General features: G+C 41.5%; 1 protein-coding gene and 3 pseudogenes across 1 annotated transcript; all 4 read right to left on the reverse strand.

The window, feature by feature from the left end:
- Window positions 1-985: 985 nt before the first annotated feature.
- On the reverse strand, window positions 986-3392 carry LOC115015052 (protocadherin beta-16-like; annotated as a pseudogene).
- Window positions 3393-5311: 1919 nt separating this feature from the next.
- LOC115015054 (protocadherin beta-16-like) lies at window positions 5312-7729 on the reverse strand. Its single transcript, XM_029442219.1, has one exon. It carries the CDS (start codon window positions 7727-7729, stop codon window positions 5312-5314), a length of 2418 nt encoding a protein of 805 aa, XP_029298079.1.
- An 8068-nt stretch (window positions 7730-15797) lies between these two features.
- On the reverse strand, window positions 15798-18215 carry LOC115015055 (protocadherin beta-15-like; annotated as a pseudogene).
- A 1364-nt stretch (window positions 18216-19579) lies between these two features.
- On the reverse strand, window positions 19580-22946 carry LOC115015056 (protocadherin beta-15-like; annotated as a pseudogene).
- Window positions 22947-24738: the final 1792 nt, after the last annotated feature.

The following is a 24738-nucleotide window of genomic DNA, read 5'->3' on the forward strand; positions in this document are numbered from 1 at the left end:
CAACAATAGATCCAAAATTAATCTTGAGCTGAACAAAGTGTCTGCTCATACAGAATCTTTAAAATGTAAACACATACAAGTAAAAGATTCCTTTGAGTAAATAACTCAGAAAACAATGCAGAACATCCCTTAATCACAATTCCTTCAATCACTGGAGCATTACCACACTGCGAAGGACACAAGCATCATCCCCACAACTTCCTGGTTTACTTAAATAACATCTCAACACGAGAAATGTACTCACATGGAAAATAATGACTTTTTTTCAAGTATCAACAAGCCTCATTGTCTTTTTGAGAATAATGTACATATGAAGAGTCAGTCAACTATGTCAAGACAGATTGAAAGCAAGGATTTTAAAACAAAGTTCTAACTATGAGCTATTTTCAAACTATATACATTCACAGGAAGTGACACGCAGCAAACACAATCAAACCTACAGTAGTTGATATTAAAGTCCTTCTCAAAATCAAACTAATGGATTTTTCATGAATTAAGTTAATTTGATAAACTTTTTAAGTTCATCCTCAAAACTATTAATTCAAACAGAAAGACCCCATAGAATAATTATGTGCAGGATTACCGTGTATAAGACACATTCAAGAAAAGTTGGCAGATATTATAAACCTCAGCAAAGTCAGATGGCCTTTTCCTCAGAGTATGGTCACGAGCATTTGTTGAATTAAACTAGACATTCAGAAAGGTCACCTAGGTCAAGGACTGACAATGAAACCAGATCAGAGAAACAACTTATTCAATTAACAGTATCAAAACAAGAGAACCTAAATATTTTTCGAAAATGTAGCCTTGAGAAAGAAATTTCAGCGAGACAAAAAACAACAACAGAATATTGTAAAGTATTCAAGGGCCACAACAATGTATCAGTACAATGCTATCAGCACCAAGGACAGAGACGTGAAATGTATCCGGCTGGTTGAAAACAGTGGAGATAACAAAATTCACTAATCAAAAAAAACTGGACAGATTATATGAAGCATGTCCCTACCTCAGGAGAGCCATTACAGTCCCCAAATACATCAGCAAAGTCGGATGGACTTTTCCTCAGAGTCTGGTCAGCAGGCAGTGTGTTGTCATTGTAAGATGACACGAACTTAAAGTCACTGGTTCTAGAACCTGTCGTCAGGTAGGCGTCATAATTGTAAGCGCTGCGTAAAGTTCCTGTGCCGTCAACATCTGCGTAAGTAGGAGGGAGATAAGCGCTGGGGATGGCAACTGCTCCATCAAACAACAGTCTGGGCTTTCTACTGCGACAAAACCTCACACCCAGGATGATGATGATGAAGGTCAGAAAAAAGGTGGACACGGACACCAGCGCGATGATCAGATAAGAGGTCAGTTTGGAGTTCTTCTCATCATAAGAAATATCCTTCAGTTCTGGCACCTCAGCCAAGTTATCAGAGATAAGTAAATACATGGAGCAGGTGGCATGAGAGAGAGGGCTGTCCGTTATCTTTCACTGCCACAATAAGGTTCTGTTTCATGCTGTCAGACTCAGAAATGTCCCGCTGTGTCCTGATCTCTCCGCTGTGGAGACCAATAGTGAAAAGTACCTGGATCAGTGGATTTGACTATATGATAGGACAGCCAGGCGTTCTGTCCGGAGTCTGCGTCCACCGCTATCACTTTGGACACCAGAGAGCCTCCGTGTGCAGCTTTGGGGACCAGCTCGGTCATGAAGGAGTTGCCCTTCCGGGGCGGGGTACAGTATCTGAGGAGAGTTGTCATTCACATCCGACTACGAACACACTGACGGTCACGTTGCTGCTGAGCGGAGGAGAACCGTTGTCTCTGGCCGTCACGTGGACTTTAAAACTCCTGAACTGTTCATAATCAAACGACCTCACAGCGTGGATCACCCCCGTGTCTCCGTTAACAGAGAGATAGGAGGACACCGGGGCACCGTTCACCTCACCGGGTAACAGAGAATAAATCACTGTACCGTTTTGTCTCCAGTCGGGGTCTCGAGCAGTAACGGAACATAAAGTGGAGCCAGGTTTGTTATTTTCACTCACATATGCGCTGTACGACTGTTCCTCAAACACAGGTGGGTTGTCGTTGATGTCTGCTACAGATAACTGAACAGTTTTAGAGGAGGACAGAGGTGGAGAGCCCTCGTCAGTGGCACTGATTGTGATGTTGTAGTCAGACACTAGTTCACGGTCCAGTTGTCCTGTGGTCACCAGAGAATAATAGTTTTTAATAGAAGGAACCAACTTAAAAGGGACGTTTTGCTGAATGGAGCAGCGGACCAATTGGTTATGATCAGAATCATCATCCTGCACGTTAATGATGCCCACCTCTGTACCAGGTGACACATTCTCAGGTACTGGATTATTCAGAGATTTAACATAGATTACAGGTATGTTGTCATTGACATCTGTGACAACAACGGTTACCTTTGTGTATGACGATAATCCCAATCCATCCTTTGCTTTAATACGCAACTCATACGTTGTCGCAGTTTCAAAGTCAATCGCACCATTAACTTTAATTTTGCCATTTTTACGGTCAATACTAAAACTTCTCTTCACATCCTCTGAAACATGTCCAAATTCATACGTCACATCTCCATTGACTCCCTCGTCTGCATCAGTTCGCGCTCACTGTGACCACTACAGTGTCTACAGGAGAGTTTTCAGGCAGGACTGGCTTTATAAACGGCCTGGCTAAACACTGGGGCGTTATCATTAGCATCCAGCACAGTGACGTGTATGACTACAGTACCTGATCTCTGAGGAGAGCCTCCATCTAAAGCTGTGAGGAGCAAATTGATCTCTCGTTGTTTTTCACGATCAAGCTCCTTTTCAAGAACAAGCTCTATTGTGTTTTCATCAACGGCCAAAATGAAATTATTATTATTTTTAAGGTTGTACTGCTGAACTGAATTCTGTCCTACATCCGCATCGTGTGCCTCCTCTAATCACAAAACGAGCTCCCCTGTCTGCAGACTCTCGAATTTCAATATGTATTGATTCTTCTTTGAATTGTGGAGAGTTATCATTAATATCTTGAATGTGTAAACTGAACGGATGCAGTTCCAGAGGATTCTCCAGTACAAGATCGCGTTTTATTACACACGACAGCTTTTCTCCACAAAGCTCCTCGCGGTCAATCCTGTCGGCAACAATTAAATCTCCAGTGCTGAGATTGATGTCACAATAACGTTTGCGATTCCCGGCAGCATCAACACGGGCATTCCTTGCAGACAGTTTACCAAAGTCCAGGTTAAGATCCTTCGCTATATTCCCAAAAACGGATCCGCGCTTCATTTCCTCTTGAAACGAAAAGCTCGCGTCCCCATTCACTGCTTGCCACAATAGAAAGAAAACGAAGCAGCTCAGTCTGAGCCCCATCATGGTGATGCGTTTGTTAGAGAAAACGGTCCTCGTTTGCATTGTAAATTCAACAAAGACTACACAGTTCAATCAAAGAAAACTGACAGCACCTCCGTTACTCTGATTGCATCCTAGGACTAAAAGCAACTGCAAAATCACCCGTTTATTGGTCTATAGACCAGAGGGTGGAGTGGAAATGTTTCACGTAGACTGGCCAATAGCGACACCATGAGTGGAATGAAGAAATAGCAGAATGTATTTATACAATTATTACGATTACTAGTTATAGTAGTAGCAGTAGTTTAACTGGTATTATAGTACAAGTTGCATCTTAAACTGATAGAGGAATTATATCAATTAATTTCCCCTTCTATGCACTGTCACAACACAATACAGGTAATGGGTGTATGAAACTATGTTTGACTGAAAATAAAACGCAAAGTCTCCTAATGAAATATGAGCACGCAGCGCAGTAAAATGTGTCACTGACATGTTATTGCCCTGGTACAGTTAGGCACTTGGTAACCTCAAATAAAAAACATGTCCTTATAATGCATCAATATGCAAATAAAGAGAGTGACACATAAAACAAATCATATCTGTTGAAAGGCGTACAGATACATTTAAACACTTACAAAGTGAACATAGTGCAAAGGACTGCTCCATAAAATCACAGCTTACCTAAACATTACTCTGCTCTGAGAGAGATGAATATGTGCATAGGTGAGAAAGATGTGACGCACATTTATTCTTGAATGAACGTGCTATATTCTCTCTTAATCCTACTAAAAGAAAGTTAAAACAAAAAAATTCTAGATATTCAGTTCCTCCAACTTAGAAATCCCACTGTTTATGGGATATTTTTAAAAACCTTAAATGTGCGACGTGTTTCCCTAAATGGAGGCCTAAATCAATTTCTTCTTCAGAATTGACTAAAAATATACAAATATAATGATAACAATATGAACACTTAAGTATAACTTAATGATATATTTTATTTAATTGAAACCTATCTGACTGGAAATTAGTAGATCGTTAATAGTCTAATATTTACGAGACAACTGTAATGATTTATAAGTTGACCTTACACGGTCTTAACCATGAACACAAACCTTGCACCCTGAATACTGTCTGTCATATATCCTCCCAAACACTTTGAGAGAGATCAAGCTTCTGAAACTATCAGGTGTTGCCAATAATGTGAAACATTGTTATTTTTACAACACTTGTTGTTACGTTCCACTGCCTCTCCTAGCCTCTTGCAAGAGAGCTGTGCGTTTATTTTCTCCTGTTTCAGGTTGGCCACGCCTCTTCCCACACCTGAGCTCCATTAGTAATCAGTGGGGCCATATAACCTTTGTGGAGCCATTGATCTCTCTCTTTTGATTTCCCTGCCTTGCTGGCACAGGAGCTGTCGGCCTTGCTCGTGCTATAGGACTGTGTGGTTCATTGTTTACTAGTTTTAGTGTTGTTTAAAGAAGCTGGTAGGGGTTCTCTGCCTTGTTCCCTTGTCTCCTGTTTACTGTGAGGTAGGGAGCTTAGTATTGTGATTTTAATTTGACAGGTTAGTGAGCTTTCGTTTCCACATAGTGTGGGTTTTTGTTTATTATTGTGGCCTCTGAGACCCAGATGCTGAGTTGCTTGTGTGTTACATGTTTTTGCTTGCAACCTGTTTTTGAATAAATTAAGTTACCTTGTTACACTTTAAAGGGTGTGACCCTTTCTTATTTACATTACCTTTTTATGTTACTCCCTGTGCACCCCTAGACCAAAGAAAGGGTCCTAACACTTGTATTTGATGCAAGTTCTCACTTCATTTCTATGATTGGCAGGTGTGTATGACAAGCAAGCACACTGTAAGATCCTAAAGGAACCTTATTGGAAATCTATTGAACACCTGACAACATGGGCAAAGAAAACCTTTAGGAATGATCTAATGCGATAACCGAATACAATCATAGATTTACAGTTGTTTGTACCTCTGGGGAGATGTCAGGATCTCCAAACGCTTCAGCAAAGTCAGATGGACTTTTCCTCAGAGTCTGGTCAGCAGGCAGTGTGTTGTCATTGTAAGATGATACGAACTTAAAGTCACTGGTTCTAGAACCTGTCGTCAGGTAGGCGTCATAATTGTAAGCGCTGCGTAAAGTTCCTGTGCCGTCAACATCTGCGTAAGTAGGAGGGAGATAAGCGCTGGGGATGGCAACTGCTCCATCAAACAACAGTCTGGGCTTTCTACTGCGACAAAACCTCACACCCAGGATGATGATGATGAAGGTCAGAAAAAAGGTGGACACGGACACCAGCGCGATGATCAGATAAGAGGTCAGTTTGGAGTTCTTCTCATCATAAGAAATATCCTTCAGTTCTGGCACCTCAGCCAAGTTATCAGAGATAAGTAAATACATGGAGCAGGTGGCAGAGAGAGAGGGCTGTCCGTTATCTTTCACTGACACAATAAGGTTCTGTTTCATGCTGTCAGACTCAGAAATGTCCCGCTGTGTCCTGATCTCTCCGCTGTGGAGACCAATAGTGAAAAGACCCGGATCAGTGGATTTGACTATATGATAGGACAGCCAGGCGTTCTGTCCGGAGTCCGCGTCCACCGCTATCACTTTGGACACCAGAGAGCCTCCGTGTGCAGCTTTGGGGACTAGCTCGGTCATGAAGGAGTTGCCCTCCGGGGCGGGGTACAGTATCTGAGGAGAGTTGTCATTCACATCCGATACGAACACACTGACGGTCACGTTGCTGCTGAGCGGAGGAGAACCGTTGTCTCTGGCCGTCACGTGGACTTTAAAACTCCTGAACTGTTCATAATCAAACGACCTCACAGCGTGGATCACCCCCGTGTCTCCGTTAACAGAGAGATAGGAGGACACCGGGGCACCGTTCACCTCACCGGGTAACAGAGAATAAATCACTGTACCGTTTTGTCTCCAGTCGGGGTCTCGGGCAGTAACGGAACATAAAGTGGAGCCAGGTTTGTTATTCTCACTCACATATGCGCTGTACGACTGTTCCTCAAACACAGGTGGGTTGTCGTTGATGTCTGCTACAGATAACTGAACAGTTTTAGAGGAGGACAGAGGTGGAGAGCCCTCGTCAGTGGCACTGATTGTAATGTTGTAGTCAGACACTAGTTCACGGTCCAGTTGTCCTGTGGTCACCAGAGAATAATAGTTTTTAATAGAAGAAACCAACTTAAAAGGGACGTTTTGCTGAATGGAGCAGCGGACCTGTCTGTTATTCTCAGAGTCTCTATCCTGCACGTTAATGATGCCCACCTCTGTACCAGGTGACACATTCTCAGGAAAGGGATTTGACAATGATTTCACATAAATAACTGGGGAATTGTCATTTATATCAATAACCTCAATAATCAATGTTGCGTATGAAACTAATCCCAGACCATCTTTTGCGCTGATCTGCATTTCATAGGATGACACTTTCTCATAATCAATAGATTCAGCTACTCTCACCTCTCCCGATTTATGGTGTAAAGAAAACACGTTACTATTTTCATCTGAAACATGATCAAATCCATAGGTAATTTCGCTATTTAAACCTTCGTCTGCATCAGTTGCACTCACTGTGATCACCAATGTATCCAGAGGAGAGTTTTCAGGCAGACTGGTTTTATAAACTGTCTGGCTAAATACTGGTACATTATCATTAGCATCCAGCACAGTGACGTGTATCACTACAGTACCTGATCTCTGAGGAGAGCCTCCATCAAATGCAGTGAGCAACAACATAATGTCTTGTTTGTCCTCTCTGTCTAATTCTTTGTCTAAAACTAATTCGCAGTACTTCCGTCCGCCAGATTTCGAGTTTACATTTAGTTTAAAATGATCATTCTGCTGAAGTGAGTAGCTCTGAACAGCATTTTCTCCGATGTCTCCATCGTGCGCCTCTCCCAGTAGAAAATGTGCACCCTTGTCCGCAGATTCCTGAATATCAATTTTCAGTGACTCCTCTTTAAACTGCGGTGAGTTATCATTAATATCTTGGACGCGGATACTAACACGATGCAGTTCTAGTGGGTTTTCCAGGACGAGTTCCTGATTTAAAACACAGGATGCCTTTTTAGCACAAAGCCCCTCTCTGTCAATCCTTTCTTGTATGATCAAATCTCCGTTGTTGAGGTTTACGCTGCAGTACTGAACGTTATTATCCTCCGTATCGATACGGGCCTTACGAGCAGACAGTCGGCCCACATCAAGTCCCATTTCCTTAGCAATATTCCCAATTACAGATCCACGTTTCATCTCCTCCGGGATAGAGTAGCTCATGTCTCCATTGACGAGCTGGATGAACATTGAAATAAAAGCAAGGCCGTAGCATTGAGGGACAAACCTCAAGGCTCTCATTGTTAAGGCGAAACAGAAAAATCCTAACGTTCAAGGTTTCAACAAAATGTATCAACGAAGTAATCCTGATTTCCTTGGATATTACAAGTCGTTACATGGCAGTGATAATACCAAGCGCGTTTAGTCAAGTGCTGCACAATAGTGGTAACTGCTGGTTTTAAATTTGTCGACATAAATGGGTGGGGATGAACGTGCAATCTCATTTACTAGTGCACACTGACACCTTGAGTACTTTTTGAGGTATAACACTGAGATCCAAGGTTTTCTTTAGATGGGTTTGAAAGAGATACCTTTGGAGAGAACCATACAACAACTATGAACCGAGATATGATGGTTACATGTAATTTAGGGTAAAATAAATAAATAAAAATACACAATAAAATTATTAAAATATAAATAATTTATTTTACATAATACTGCAACCTCTCTTTTCAAACTAACGACACGGAAAACGGAGGTGAATTGGCTCAAAAACTGCAACTATAAGATAAAACTGTGTTCAGCACCATGGACAGAGAAACGTGGAGCAGTTTTCAAAAGGCTTTTCCCCTGAAGAGAGAAACTTTGTGGACAAATAGACACATACTGTATACTACAATAAAACATAGACATAACAGCCAACATATGTTTCAATCATTTGGCCAAAGAAGTTACAGCGTGGGCCTACTGAACAAGAGTGTGTGAGTGTGGATGTATTATTATGTTGGGAAGAGAGGGGGGTTGAGGTCAAGGCCTCCAAACAGATGATTACAACGCTGTTCAACAGGTCCTCACCAAAAGAAGATAGACGGAGAGATTTAATATTAAAATGATTACAATCAAACCAAAATCCCCAAAACGTATGAGGACAATTAACAATTAAATTGTTTTGGAAAAAAAGACGAGAATAATGCCTTATTAACAAAGTCTTAAGAGTCAGAGAGAGATTATGGGAAACGTTTGCCTACCTCAGGAGTAGGATCACTATCTTCAAAAGGCACCAGCAAAGCCTGATGGACTTTTCTAAATATATGTATAATGTAAAATATATGTTTACCAGAAATAACCGATTAGGTGAATAGCTTAGAGTTGCGTTGTCCAAACTACGCCCCCCCGGCCCTTGATCCATTTGTGTTTGGCCCGCAGCAAATTCTAAAAGTATAATGGAATATGGCCCAGATATGAAACTTGCGAGCAAATGTCAGCTAGCCTGCTAGCTCAACAACAGTGTTTTTCCCGTGCTAACAAAACACAAGAAAATGCCACAATAGCCAGCAACGAGCTAGCTCAACTCTTTCTCAGACGGTGACTTCATAAAACAGTGTCTCACTAAAGTCGCAGGGATAATGTACCCTGAAAGAAATGCAGGAATTAAACAACGTTAACATGTCCAGAAACGAATGTACGGCGAATCAAATACTTGTCGACTAACTTAAAACATCAAGTGTCAGATAAAGCTTGTGCTTTGATTGTTACTTGACCGCATGTGATGAGAGCAAAGATGCCACAGACAACGCACAGCTGTTATTTATTTTGCGGGGAGTTGACGATAATTTTTTGCATTATGGAAGAGCTGCTTGATCTTAGGAGTCTAAAGGGCACAACAACGGGTCAGGATATGTTTGAAGCTGTGTCAGCTGCAATTGACAAAATGGGACTTAAATGGGATAAACTATGTGGAATAACAACATATGGGGCTCCAGCTATGACAGGCAAGCGCAAAGGAATGACCTCTATGGTGCGCACCAAGGTGCGAGAGAGTGGAGGTGAGGCTGTTAAAATGCACTGCATCATCCACCAAGAAGCCCTCTGTGCCAAGACAGTCCAGCTAGGCGATGTGATGAACACTGTTGTGAATACTGTCAACATAATTCGAGCACGAGGACTTTACCACAGAGAATTTCAAGCTTTCCCATCTGATGTTGATGCTGAATACCGGGAAGGTTCTCTACCATTCTGATGTGCACTGGCTAAATTACGGTTTATTCCCTGAGATTAAAAATCGAGCTGTTTTTGAAAGAGAAGGACCGACGTCTTCATGAGCTGAGTGACCCTCTATGGTTGGCAGACCTGCCATTTTTAGTTGATCTTACTGGTCATCTCAACGCAGTGAATAAGACCCTACAAGGCAAAGACCAGCTGGTACTCTGTCTCTGCGAGACACAACTACACAACTTCAATGTTGCGCACGTCCCCACGCTGTTCAAAATCAAACTTGCCTTTCCAAAGGCCAACGTTTCTGATCAAAAGGAGAATTGTGTGTCTGTGATCACGCCTCTCATGACAGAATTCAGTCAGCGATTCCAAGATTTTTCTTTCATTGAGAAAGAAATCAATCTGATCTCCACTCCCTTCCTGACAAATGCAGGAGAAGTGGAAGAGAGTCTGCAATTAGAACTTATCGAAATGCAGTGTGATAATTCCCTTAAGAATCAACATCAGCTTCTGTCCCTACCCGACTTCTATCGGACCTTGGAAAGGTTTCCTCTGATGAAACCCCTGGCTTAAAGTAAGAGGGCAATAATAAAGTTAAACACCGAGGACAGAACAATAGAGAAGAGGAAAAATATATGAGACAAAGTAGAGGGACAACCCTTAATGTTTCAACCTAAACACTAAGAAAGTGCTCACATATATGTGAGATGTGTAGAGTGTAGCTAAAACAGATGCTTTCTGAATCCATTATCAAAACTTGAGAAAATGATTATTAAATCTGGATCTAAAAAGCCAATAAACCACTTCAATATTTCAAATGTTGAAATATCCACTGTCTCGCTCAAGGTATGCATACATTTAAAGAAACCACGAAGAGAAACCCAATAGCAATGTTTCAGAGTAGTAACATTTAACAAGAGCATTTTTGACGAGTGTCAAACAGAATACACCTACAGCGTCTAAATGTGGATCAAAAGGAGAAGCAAAAAAGGTCAAACAATAAGTGACACCTGATCCTACCTCAGGAGAAGAATCACAATCTGCAAACGCTTCAGCAAAGTCGGACGGACTTTTCCTCAGAGTCTGGTCAGCAGGCAGTGTGTTGTCATTGTAAGATGACACGAACTTAAAGTCACTGGTTCTAGAACCTGTTGTCAGGTAGGCGTCATAATTGTAAGCGCTGCGTAAAGTGCCTGTGCCGTCAACATCTGCGTAAGTAGGAGGGAGATAAGCGCTGGGGATGGCAACTGCTCCATCAAACAACAGTCTGGGCTTTCTACTGCGACAAAACCTCACACCCAGGATGATGATGATGAAGGTCAGAAAAAAGGTGGACACGGACACCAGCGCGATGATCAGATAAGAGGTCAGTTTGGAGTTCTTCTCATCATAAGAAATATCCTTCAGTTCTGGCACCTCAGCCAAGTTATCAGAGATAAGTAAATACATGGAGCAGGTGGCAGAGAGAGAGGGCTGTCCGTTATCTTTCACTGCCACAATAAGGTTCTGTTTCATGCTGTCAGACTCAGAAATGTCCCGCTGTGTCCTGATCTCTCCGCTGTGGAGACCAATAGTGAAAAGTCCCGGATCAGTGGATTTGACTATATGATAGGACAGCCAGGCGTTCTGTCCGGAGTCCGCGTCCACCGCTATCACTTTGGACACCAGAGAGCCTCCGTGTGCAGCTTTGGGGACCAGCTCGGTCATGAAGGAGTTGCCCTCCGGGGCGGGGTACAGTATCTGAGGAGAGTTGTCATTCACATCCGACACGAACACACTGACGGTCACGTTACTGCTGAGCGGAGGAGAACCGTTGTCTCTGGCCGTCACGTGGACTTTAAAACTCCTGAACTGTTCATAATCAAACGACCTCACAGCGTGGATCACCCCCGTGTCTCCGTTAACAGAGAGATAGGAGTTCACCGGGGCACCGTTCACCTCACCGGGTAACAGAGAATAAATCACTGTACCGTTTTGTCTCCAGTCGGGGTCTCGAGCAGTAACGGAACATAAAGTGGAGCCAGGTTTGTTATTTTCACTCACATATGCGCTGTACGACTGTTCCTCAAACACAGGTGGGTTGTCGTTGATGTCTGCTACAGATAACTGAACAGTTTTAGAGGAGGACAGAGGTGGAGAGCCCTCGTCAGTGGCACTGATTGTAATGTTGTAGTCAGACACTAGTTCACGGTCCAGTTGTCCTGTGGTCACCAGAGAATAATAGTTTTTAATAGAAGGAACCAACTTAAAAGGGACGTTTTGCTGAATGGAGCAGCGGACCAATTGGTTATGATCAGAATCATCATCCTGCACGTTAATGATGCCCACCTCTGTACCAGGTGAAACATTCTCAGGTACTGGATTAGTCAGAGATTTAACATAGATTACAGGTATGTTGTCATTGACATCTGTAACAACAACGGTTACCTTTGTGTATGACGATAATCCCAATCCATCCTTTGCTTTAATACGCAAATCATACGTTGTCGCAGTTTCAAAGTCAATCGCACCATTAACTTTAATTTTGCCATTTTTACGGTCAATACTAAAAATTCTCTTCACATCCTCTGAAACATGTCCAAATTCATACGTCACATCTCCATTGACTCCCTCGTCTGCATCAGTCGCACTCACTGTGACCACTACAGTGTCTACAGGAGAGTTCTCAGGCAGACTGGCTTTATAAACGGCCTGGCTAAACACTGGGGCGTTATCATTAGCATCCAGCACAGTGACGTGTATGACTACAGTACCTGATCTCTGAGGAGAGCCTCCATCTAAAGCTGTGAGGAGCAAATTGATCTCTTGTTGTTTTTCACGATCAAGCTCCTTTTCAAGAACAAGCTCTATTGTGTTTTCATCAACGGCCAAAATGAAATTATTATTATTTTTAAGGTTGTACTGCTGAACTGAATTCTGTCCTACATCCGCATCGTGCGCCTCCTCAATCACAAAACGAGCTCCCCTGACTGCAGACTCTCGAATTTCAATATGTATTGATTCTTCTTTGAATTGTGGAGAGTTATCATTAATATCTTGAATGTGTAAACTGAACGGATGCAGTTCCAGAGGATTCTCCAGTACAAGATCGCGTTTTATTACACACGACAGCTTTTCTCCACAAAGCTCCTCGCGGTCAATCCTGTCGGCAACAATTAAATCTCCAGTGCTGAGATTGATGTCACAATAACGTTTGCGATTCCCTGCAGCATCAACACGGGCATTCCTTGCAGACAGTTTACCCAAGTCCAGGTTAAGATCCTTCGCTATATTCCCAAAAATGGATCCGCGCTTCATTTCCTCTTGAAAGGAAAAGCTCGCGTCCCCATTCACTGCTTGCCACAATAGAAAGAAAACGAAGCAGCTCAGTCTGAGCCCCATCATGGTGATGCGTTTGTTAGAGAAAACTGTCCTCGTTTGTATTGCAAATTCAACAAAGACTACACAGTTCAGTCAAAGAAAACTGACAGCACCTCCGTTACTCTGGTTGCATCCTAGGACTAAAAGCATTTGCAAAATCACCCGTTTATTGGTCTATAGACCAGAGGGTGGAGTGGAAATGTTTCACGTAGACTGGCCAATAGCGACACCATGAGTGGAATGAAGAAATAGCAGAATGTATTTATACAATTATTACGATTACTAGTTACAGTAGTAGCAGTAGTTTAACTGGTATTATAGTACAAGTTGCATCTTAAACTGATAGAGGAATTATGTCAATTAATGTTCCCTTCTATGCACTGTCACAACACAATACAGGTAATGGGTGTATGAAACTATGTTTGACTGAAAATAAAACGCAAAGTCTCATAATGAAATATGAGCATGCAGCCACAGTAAAGTGTATCACTGACATGTCATTGCCCTGGTACAGTTAGGCACTTGGTAACCTCAAATAAAAAACATGTCCTTATAATGTATCAAGATGCAAAGAAAGAGAGTAAAACATATAAACAAATCATATCTGTTGAAAGGCGTACAGACACATTTAAACACTTACAAAGTGGACATACTGCAAAGGACTGCTGCATAAAATCACAGCTTACCTAAACATTACTCTGCTCTGAGAGAGATGAATATGTGCACAGGTGAGAAAGATATGACGCACATTTATTCTCGAATGAGCGTGCTATATTCTCTCTTAATCCTATTAAAAGAAAGTAAAAAGAAATCTAGAGAGTCAGTTGGTCCAAATTAGAAATCCTACTGTTTATGGAATATTTTTCAACACCATATATATTTGATGTGTTTTGCTAAATGGAGGCCTGAATCAATTTGTTCTTCAGAATTCACTAAAATATACAAATATAATGATAACATTATGAAAACTTAAGTATAACTTCATGATATATTTTATTTAATTGAATTTTATCTGACTGGAAATTAGTAGATCATTATGAGTCTAATGTTTACAAGACAAGTGTAATGATTTATAAGTTGACCTCACACGGTCTTAATCATGAAAACAAACCTTGCACCCATAATACTGTCTGTCTGTATCCTCCCAAACACTTTGAGACACCCACCCACCTGGACAGGGGGAATACATATGTGAGAATGCTCTTCATAGACTACAGCTCCGCATTTAACACGATTATTCCCTCTAAACTGATCACTAAACTCGCTGATCTTGGACTGGAGGCCTCCATCTGCAACTGGATACTCAACTTCGTGACGGGCAGGCCCCAGGTGGTGAGAATCGGCAGCCACACCTCTACCTCGCTGACACTGAACTGTGTGGGCTGTGTGCTCAGCCCCCTCCTGTACTCCCTGTTCACCTACGACTGTGCTGCCAAGCACAGTTCAAACATCATCTTCAAGTTTGCTGACGATACGACCATCATGGGCCTCATCACGAACAATGATGAGATGGCCTACAGAGAGGAGGTGAAGATACTGCACAGCTGGTGTCAGTAAAATAACCTCTCTCTTAATGTCAGCAAGACTAAAGAGATGATCGTGGACTACAGGAGACAGAAGGGGGGTGTACACCTCCCCATCCATGTCGGTGATGCTGAGGTTGAAAGGGTCAGCAGCTTTAAGTTCCTCGGTGTGCACATCACTGAGGACCTCTCCTGGACACTCCACACAGACACAGTGACCAAGAAAGCTCGTCAGCTGCTCTATTTCCTGAGAAGACTGAGGAAGTTTGGCATGAACACCAGCATCCTCACAAACTTCTACAGAGGAACCATCGAGAGTTTGCTGACGGGCTGTATAGCGGTCTGGTACGGGAACTGTTCTGCTCAAAGCCGCAAAACACTTCAGAGAGTGGTTAAGGCGGCACAGCACACCATTGGCAACAATCTCCCGGCCATTCAGGACAATTTCCAACAGCCAGCGGTGCCTTCGGAAGGCACAAAGCATCATAAAGCACCACAGCCACCCAGCACGCAGACTGTTCTCCCTGTTACCGTCAGGCAGACGATACTGGAGCCTGGATACAGGAGCCTGGCTGCACGCACCACCAGACTCAGGGACAGTTTTTACCACCAAGCCATCAGGCTTCTCAACCTCCAGACCCACAGACACACTCACTCACTTGCTGTATGCACAAAGTAAATATAAGTAAATATAATTATGTACTGTACAACACCCCTTTGTTCTACTTCATATATGTACATACGTTTTTTTTTGTAATTATTATTGTTGAACTCAATTGCATATAGTACTAAAATATTTCATATATATAATTTAATTTAGCTGATTTTGCTGAGCTGACATGCTGTCTCTCTCGCACACATTTCATTGTACTGTTGACCCTGTGTTAACTTGCATATGACAAATAAAACTTGAAACTTAACTTGAGAGAGATTTAGCTTCTGACACTATCAGGTGTTGTCAATATTGTGAATTTTTTTTTTACAACCCTTGTATTTGACGCAAGTTGTCACTTCATTTCTATGATTGGCAGGTTTTGTATGACAAATCAAGCAAAGTGTCAGATACAAAAAGAAACTTATTGGAAATCTATTGAACACCTGAGAAAATGGGCAAATAAAACCTTTAGGAATGATGTAATAAAATACGTGTTGCTGAAATTGTATCAACTGATTAAAAGAGAAAATTTCGATTTTAAAACATTGAATTTGCACCAATTTGTTGAGGTTATAAAAAAAAATGCAGTGTGACTTTGGATGAAAACCTAACAAAATCATAGATTTACAGTTATTCGTACCTCTGGGGAGATGTCAGGATCTCCAAACGCTTCAGCAAAGTCAGATGGACTTTTCCTCAGAGTCTGGTCAGCAGGCAGTGTGTTGTCATTGTAAGATGACACGAACTTAAAGTCACTGGTTCTAGAACCTGTTGTCAGGTAGGCGTCATAATTGTAAGCGCTGCGTAAAGTTCCTGTGCCGTCAACATCTGCGTAAGTAGGAGGGAGATAAGCGCTGGGGATGGCAACTGCTCCATCAAACAACAGTCTGGGCTTTCTACTGCGACAAAACCTCACACCCAGGATGATGATGATGAAGGTCAGAAAAAAGGTGGACACGGACACCAGCGCGATGATCAGATAAGAGGTCAGTTTGGAGTTCTTCTCATCATAAGAAATATCCTTCAGTTCTGGCACCTCAGCCAAGTTATCAGAGATAAGTAAATACATGGAGCAGGTGGCAGAGAGAGAGGGCTGTCCGTTATCTTTCACTGCCACAATAAGGTTCTGTTTCATGCTGTCAGACTCAGAAATGTCCCGCTGTGTCCTGATCTCTCCGCTGTGGAGACCAATAGTGAAAAGTCCCGGATCAGTGGATTTGACGATATGATAGGACAGCCAGGCGTTCTGTCCGGAGTCCTGCGTCCACTGCTATCACTTTGGACACCAGAGAGCCTCCGTGTGCAGCTTTGGGGACCAGCTCAGGTCATGAAGGAGTTGCCCTCCGGGGCGGGGTACAGTATCTGAGGAGAGTTGTCATTCACATCCGATACGAACACACTGACGGTCACGTTGCTGCTGAGCGGAGGAGAACCGTTGTCTCTGGCCGTCACGTGGACTTTAAAACTCCTGAACTGTTCATAATCAAACGACCTCACAGCGTGGATCACCCCCGTGTCTCCGTTAACAGAGAGATAGGAGGACACCGGGGCACCGTTCACCTCACCGGGTAACAGAGAATAAATCACTGTACCGTTTTGTCTCCAGTCGGGGTCTCGAGCAGTAACGGAACATAAAGTGGAGCCAGGTTTGTTATTTTCACTCACATATGCGCTGTACGACTGTTCCTCAAACACAGGTGGGTTGTCGTTGATGTCTGCTACAGATAACTGAACAGTTTTAGAGGAGGACAGAGGTGGAGAGCCCTCGTCAGTGGCACTGATTGTAATGTTGTAGTCAGACACTAGTTCACGGTCCAGTTGTCCTGTGGTCACCAGAGAATAATAGTTTTTAATTAGAAGGAACCAACTTAAAAGGGACGTTTTGCTGAATGGAGCAGCGGACCTGTCTGTTATTCTCAGAGTCTCTATCCTGCACGTTAATGATGCCCACCTCTGTACCAGGTGACACGTTCTCAGGTATGGGATTAGTCAGTGATTTCAGATATATCCCTGGGGCGTTATCATTTACATCAGTGATTTCAATAATCACTTTTGCTTCTGAAGAGAGACCGTAACCATCTTTGGCCTCAACAAACACTTCATATTTAGATCCCTCTTCATAATCTATGTGACCTGTCACAATAATTTCTCCAGTTTTCTCTTCTAGTGAGAAAAGCTTCTGTGATTTATCAGAGAGTCGGCTAAATTCATATGTAACCTCTCCGTTCACGCTTTCGTCTGCGTCTGATGCACTAATAGTTATAACTGTCGTCTTCATTGGTGAGTTTTCCGGCAATGTGGCTGTATATACAGACTCAGTGAAAACTGGGGCGTTATCATTAGCATCAAGTACAATGACGTGAATGACTACAGTCCCGGATCTCTGAGGAGAACCACCATCCACAGCTGTGAGCGATAATTTCATTTCCTGCTGCTCCTCTCGGTCTAACTCTTTATCTAAAACCAACTCACCATATTTCCTGCCAACATTTGTCGTCTGAATACTGAACACAAAGTGGGGGTTTTGTTGCAAAATGTAGCTTTCAACTGAGTTCTTGCCTATATCTGCGTCGTGTGCTGCATTAATGCGATACCTAGCTCCTTTGTCAGCTGACTCTGTGATTTCAAGCTTTACAATATCCTTCGGGAAAATCGGTGCATTGTCGTTTATATCCTGCACCTGCAGCGACAACCGGTGAAGCTCCAGTGGGTTCTCTAACAGCAAGTCGAATGTCAGAACACACGAAGGCTTTTCTCCACAATGCTCCTCTCTGTCTATTCTTTCCGCAACCATTAAATCTCCGTTTCGAAGATTAATCTCGCAATATTGTCTGTCGTTTCCTTCCATGTCAACACGAGCTCTGCGAGCAGACAGTCTGCCCACCTCCAGTCCCAGATCCTTAGCGATATTTCCAATAACAGATCCGCGCTTGAGCTCCTCCTGCACAGAATAGCTCAGGTCCCCGTGTGCGTACTGCACCGTAACAAAGAAAAACACAAAACCATAGCTTTGAAGAAAGCTCCGTATATTCATCATTCTCAGACAGTACTACACAAAACAAAACAACTCAGTTTCGAGATTTAGAAATAACGTTATTCGACCAATGCATGTGTCTCCCAAGCATGTATCGTCTTTGTTGAAAGCTGTTCAGAAGACAGGGATGGTCGATGCAAATAATGGGTGGTGTGCAAAGCAGGATGAACATTTGACTCCATTGCTGGTCTATAGTGACACCGTGAGTACACATGAAATATAGCAATTTATTTTGAAATCCACTGTCCTGTCATTTCACCTTTCATGTTTGAATACAAATAACTATTAAATAATGTATTAAACAGTATCATAAAGGAAATAATATGTTTTTTGTTCTTTGTTTTAATAATAAGTGAGATAGTGGTTATTTGTGTTATAAGACTTTACAAACAAGAACTCAAATCAGGTTTAAGCATTTCATAGTGTTAATAGTAAGAAAACATTCACTAAATGTTTATGTAAAAACAATGTCTGACCACAGACTGTGTCATTATTGTTACACGATCAATACTTGATATACTATCGGTCACTTTACATTTAACAAATCCAACCGCCAGTCACCCCGGTCTAGTAGCTTTGTTTCTGCGATTAAATGCCAGATAATGTCTAAGAGAAGTATGTATGTATGTCTGCCTGCCTGTCTGTATGTCTGGCTGTTGGACTGTCCGTGTAGATGCAGGATTCGCACATCACAACTTTTCGAGAGATGTAGGTAATCAAGTCAACTGACACACTAAAAGTAATAGGTTGAGCTACTAGATGGATATTAGTGGATGTTCTTCAGCTTGTATTTCAGATCTGTCAGAAATCTCTGCCAAGAGCTAAAGACATTTGTGTGTAATGGTTTTGAAAGTTACAAACATATGTAAGTTGGTGATTGGTACAATGTTTGGAAATGTAAAACTAAGCAATACAGTCATTGTTAAATATTTGTCATAATAATAACAGTAATAATTATACAATATAAAATAAATGAATAAAGACAACATTATGAAACGGGACAAAACTAGTTCAGCAGTTGTCAAAGGAAAATACCTAATGCACCTACTTTTGAGATGTGCTTTATTTTCTTGAAATGAAAACTAACTAATTGTTGACCTAGCACTGAAAGTTGTTAAACATAAACTGTAGATAACTTTGAACTGAGTTAATTCGTAGAAGATTGGGAAGCAAATGAAATACAATAAACTTTACTGACTGACGAGACAGCTCATGTGTTTCTTTTCACCCTTTTTCCTCATAAAAGACCATGGAGAAATCCAACGTTAATTAAAATAATTAATTTGTCTGATCATGAAGGAAACTACAATCTATAACAATGTATTTTTCTATTTTCAAATGGCAACAAAGTAACAAGACAGATGTCAGTTTCCCTGAAAACGGAGCAACAACAAGGTTCAGCACCAAGGACAGAGACACGATGCAGCTCTAATCAAGATACACAGACGAACACACCAGTGCTGGTTAAACACATAAATACAAAGATAATTAACTCATTTCAATCCTATCTTGGATTCAACACGAACACCAACAAAATGGTGTAAAATATAGGCATACTGCTGTTAAAATATTAGGTGAATAAATTAGAGTATGAAGACGATTATACAGTTAAACACAGAGACCAGAACAATAGAGGAGGTGAAAAGACATACGAGACAAAGTAAAGAAACAATCCCTAATGTTTCGACCCAAACACTAAGAAAGTACTCACATATGCAATATGCAAAGAATGTGTGTAGTGGAGCTAATAAACAGATATTTGGTAAATTCAAAAACAAATCTTGGCAAAAAATAAGATGAAAGCACTGGAAACAGATGTCCACCAAAACATGAGAAAGGGATCAGTAAATCAGGAACTAAAAAGTCAAACAATTTCAAATTTCCACATGCTCAAATAGCCACTGTCACGCTCAAAGTAGGACTATAAATATAAAGAAACCATAAAGAGAAACCCAATATCAATGCATTAGAGAAGTAACGTTTAACTTAAACCTGATTTAACAAATAAAAGTTGTTGAAAATCGTTGACGAGTGTCAACCAACGTCATACACCGACAGAGCATAACATTGTCTGAAAGGGAAAAGGAAAAAAGGTCAAACGATCATTTACACGTGTTCCTACCTCTGGAGAAGAATCGCAATCTGCAAACGCTTCAGCAAAATCAGCTGGACTTTTCCTCAGAGTCTGGTCAGCAGGCAGTGTGTTGTCATTGTAAGATGACACGAAACTTAAAGTCACTGGTTCTAGAACCTGTTGTCAGGTAGGCGTCATAATTGTAAGGCGCTGCGTAAAGTTCCTGTGCCGTCAACATCTGCGTAAGTAGGAGGGAGATAAGCGCTGGGGATGGCAACTGCTCCATCAAACAACAGTCTGGGCTTTCTCCTGCGACAAAACCTCACACCCAGGATGATGATGATGAAGGTCAGAAAAAAGGTGGACACGGACACCAGCGCGATGATCAGATAAGAGGTCAGTTTGGAGTTCTTCTCATCATAAGAAATATCCTTCAGTTCTGGCACCTCAGCCAAGTTATCAGAGATAAGTAAATACATGGAGCAGGTGGCAGAGAGAGAGGGCTGTCCGTTATCTTTCACTGCCACAATAAGGTTCTGTTTCATGCTGTCAGACTCAGAAATGTCCCGCTGTGTCCTGATCTCTCCGCTGTGGAGACCAATAGGTGAAAAGTCCCGGATCAGTGGATTTGACTATATGATAGGACAGCCAGGCGTTCTGTCCGGAGTCCGCGTCCACTGCTATCACTTTGGACACCAGAGAGCCTCCATTTGCAGCTTTGGGGACCAGCTCGGTCATGAAGGAGTTGCCCTCCGGGGCGGGGTACAGTATCTGAGGAGAGTTGTCATTCACATCCGATACGAACACACTGACGGTCACGTTGCTGCTGAGCGGAGGAGAACCGTTGTCTCTGGCCGTCACGTGGACTTTAAAACTCCTGAACTGTTCATAATCAAACGACCTCACAGCGTGGATCACCCCCGTGTCTCCGTTAACAGAGAGATAGGAGGACACCGGGGCACCGTTCACCTCACCGGGCTAACAGAGAATAAATCACTGTACCGTTTTGTCTCCAGTCGGGGTCTCGAGCAGTAACGGAACATAAAGTGGAGCCAGGTTTGTTATTTTCACTCACATATGCGCTGTACGACTGTTCCTCAAACACAGGTGGGTTGTCGTTGATGTCTGCTACAGATAACTGAACAGTTTTAGAGGAGGACAGAGGTGGAGAGCCCTCGTCAGTGGCACTGATTGTAATGTTGTAGTCAGACACTAGTTCACGGTCCAGTTGTCCTGTGGTCACCAGAGAATAATAGTTTTTAATAGAAGGCACCAACTTAAAAGGGACGTTTTGCTGAATGGAGCAGCGGACCTGTCTGTTATTCTCAGAGTCTCTATCCTGCACGTTAATGATGCCCACCTCTGTACCAGGTGACACGTTCTCAGGTATGGGGTTAGTCAGTGATTTCAGGTATATCACTGGGGCGTTGTCATTAATATCTGTAATTTCGATCATTAACGTTGCATATGACGCCAATCCCAGACCATCTTTGGCGCTGATCTGCATTTCATATGAAGATTCTTTTTCATAATCAATAGATCCAGCCACTTTAAGCTCTCCATGTTTTAGGGTTGAGAGAGAACACCTGGTTTTCATCTGAAACATGATCAAATCCATATGTAATTTCGCTATTTAAACCTTCGTCTGCATCAGTAGCACTCACTGTGATCACCAATGTATCCAGAGGAGAGTTTTCAGGCAGACTGGTTTTATAGACGGTCTGGCTAAACACTGGTACATTATCATTAGCATCCAGCACAGTGACGTGTATCACTACAGTACCTGATCTCTGAGGAGAGCCTCCATCAAATGCAGTGAGCAACAACATAATGTCTTTGTTGTCCTCTCTGTCTAATTCTTTGTCTAAAACTAATTCACTATATTTTCGTCCACCGCCCTTTGTATTCACATTTAGTTTAAAATGATCATTCTGCTGAAGTGAGTAGCTCTGAACAGCATTTTCTCCAATGTCTCCATCTTTTGCCTCATCCAAGTAGAAAACGTGCACCCTTAACCTGCTGATTCGTGAATTTCAAAATTAAGTGACTCTTCTTTAAACTGCGGTGAGTTATCATTAATATCTTGGACGCGGATACTAACACGGATGCAGTTCTAGTGGATTTTCCAGGACGAGTTCCTGATTTAAAACACATGCTGCCTTTTTAGCACAAAGCCCCTCTCTGTCAATCCTTTCTTGTACGATCAAATCTCCGGTGTTGAGGTTTACGCTGCAGTACTGAACGTTATTATCCTCCGTATCGATACGGGCCTTACGAGCAGACAGTCTGCCCACATCAAGTCCCAGATCTTTAGCGATATTCCCAATTACAGATCCACGTTTCATCTCCTCCGGGACAGAGTAGCTCATGTCTCCATAGATGGGGTGGAGGACAAGAAAAATAAAAGCAAGGCCGTAAGAGCAGCGCAAATCTGCTGTAATCCATTGGTACTAGAAGTAAGACCATTACTGCTACCAAGTATCACAAAGATATACAGCTGAGAGTTCCTCCTATATACAAAATCTTCACATTACGGTCATATCACGAAGCCTTTTTGTCAACTACGGTACAACAGCAGCGTCAGTCTTTACATTCGCTGACACGGAAGGGTGGAGAATGTCCGAGCCCTCTCGTTTACTGGTACACACTGACACCATGAGTATTTCTCTGGGTATAACAAGACACAAGGATTGCTTTGCCACCTTGTGATGTAAAATAAAAGCAACACATAGTTGGGATCAACATAAAACTAATCAAACGGTGTCTCCAAAACAATCCAATACTTTCAAATGATATTTGGCAAGTCGACAATATAGATACCGCACATACACTAAGAGGAGAAACACTTCAACAGATGTTTCCTTTAAAATAAAATATGTACATGCCGTGTGAAAAGCTATGATATCCCAAAAATGTTATGTCCCTCCCTCACTGCTTAAACTGACGTCAGATTTGTTCCCCTTCCCTTGATGTGCTTGCCTTCCAATTTCCACCTGTATGGGTAAAGATGGGATCACGTAAAATAGGGAAATTGTTATTAGATATCTTCTTGTATCATATTTGTGTTGACACTCTAGTTTGTGATGGGTAAGATTTAACATATGTAAACAACATTATTTCAGCATTACAGCAAATGTGATTAAAGAGATTCAACCATAAGTTTAATGTTAAGAGTGTAAATTGAAGCATTTTGTGTCTCTGACTATATCACAGACAGTTTTTTACTTTATAATAATGCACTGTAGTGATACAGGTCTAATGGTTTATTGATCGTCCTGAAATGTTTTTGACGACATGGAGACAAAAACACCAGATATATATTTCTCTCCAAAAGAAGGTATTTGTATAAATGCTTGAATCTACCCTGATGAGCAGCACAATAGTACTTTTGTTGTTGTTGTTGTTGTTGTTGTAAACATCAGTGAAAGAAGAAACGTGTTTTAAGAAAGAGCTTTAAATATGGTGCTATATTCACTAATATAAATCTGAAATGTTTCATACTTTCAGACAGGCTGACCAACAGCTTTTACAAAGATCAGGAAAACAATGCTTCCATTTGAAGTATTACATTGGAACTGTAAAATACATCAGATAGGACTTTATCCGAGTTTGACCAAAAAAATATCAAGTTCTGCTTTTGTGCTTTATCAAACAAGTGGTTGCATTTCTTTGTATTTGAATAGAGATATGATTTGAACACTTTCTGTCCCTCTCAAGCGCACTTTTGTGCACTCCAGTATCACTGTCAAGAAAAGTTTAATTTCTACATGACAAATGTGCCTTAAATATGCCCTATAAACATCAGACCTTTATAAAGCACATCTAATATTTTATAAATTGATTCCAGGAGAATAATGATTATTCAAAGCCAAAATGATTGTGAGTATAACTTATCGAGTCAGTTTTGTAGGTTTGACCATGGACAATACAATATAATATTATGTACCAAGGAAAATAATACATTAATACGAAATCATGCAAAACCATAACAAAGGATACATATTATATGAATAAGTTGTATTATATTAATTAAAGGGATAAGACGTTTTTCTTATGTACATCACTCAAGGCCACCACAGAAAAAGAAAACTATACTCAAGCAGAATGGACACAGAGGCTAATTCTTCAAGTCACTAAGACTCTGACAATGTTTCAATATCAATAAAAACTAAGCAGCTCTATCTGAGTGTCAATTCTAAAGATCTTGATACAACTATATCAAATATGAGCAACAGCATGTTCAAACAGAGACAATGTGGGAAACCGAAATATTTTAGAAAATGCAAATTCAATGAAATACAACTCAAGTAGGAGAAAATGACAACAGAATTAAAGGGAGAGGTAAATAAGCCGCTAAAATACATCACAATATCAGAGTTCAGCACCATGGACTGAGCAAAGGCAACATCATTTAAAATGATGTCCTTTTAGTAGAGCATAAATGGATAT

The sequence above is a fragment of the Cottoperca gobio genome, chromosome 10 (genome assembly GCF_900634415.1).
Source record: "Cottoperca gobio chromosome 10, fCotGob3.1, whole genome shotgun sequence".
Lineage (NCBI taxonomy): Eukaryota > Metazoa > Chordata > Actinopteri > Perciformes > Bovichtidae > Cottoperca > Cottoperca gobio.

Excerpts from the sequence above, each read along its gene's own strand:
- LOC115015054 (XM_029442219.1), bottom strand. The coding sequence starts at position 7,729 with ATGAGAGCCTTGAGGTTTGTCCCTCAATGCTACGGCCTTGCTTTTATT.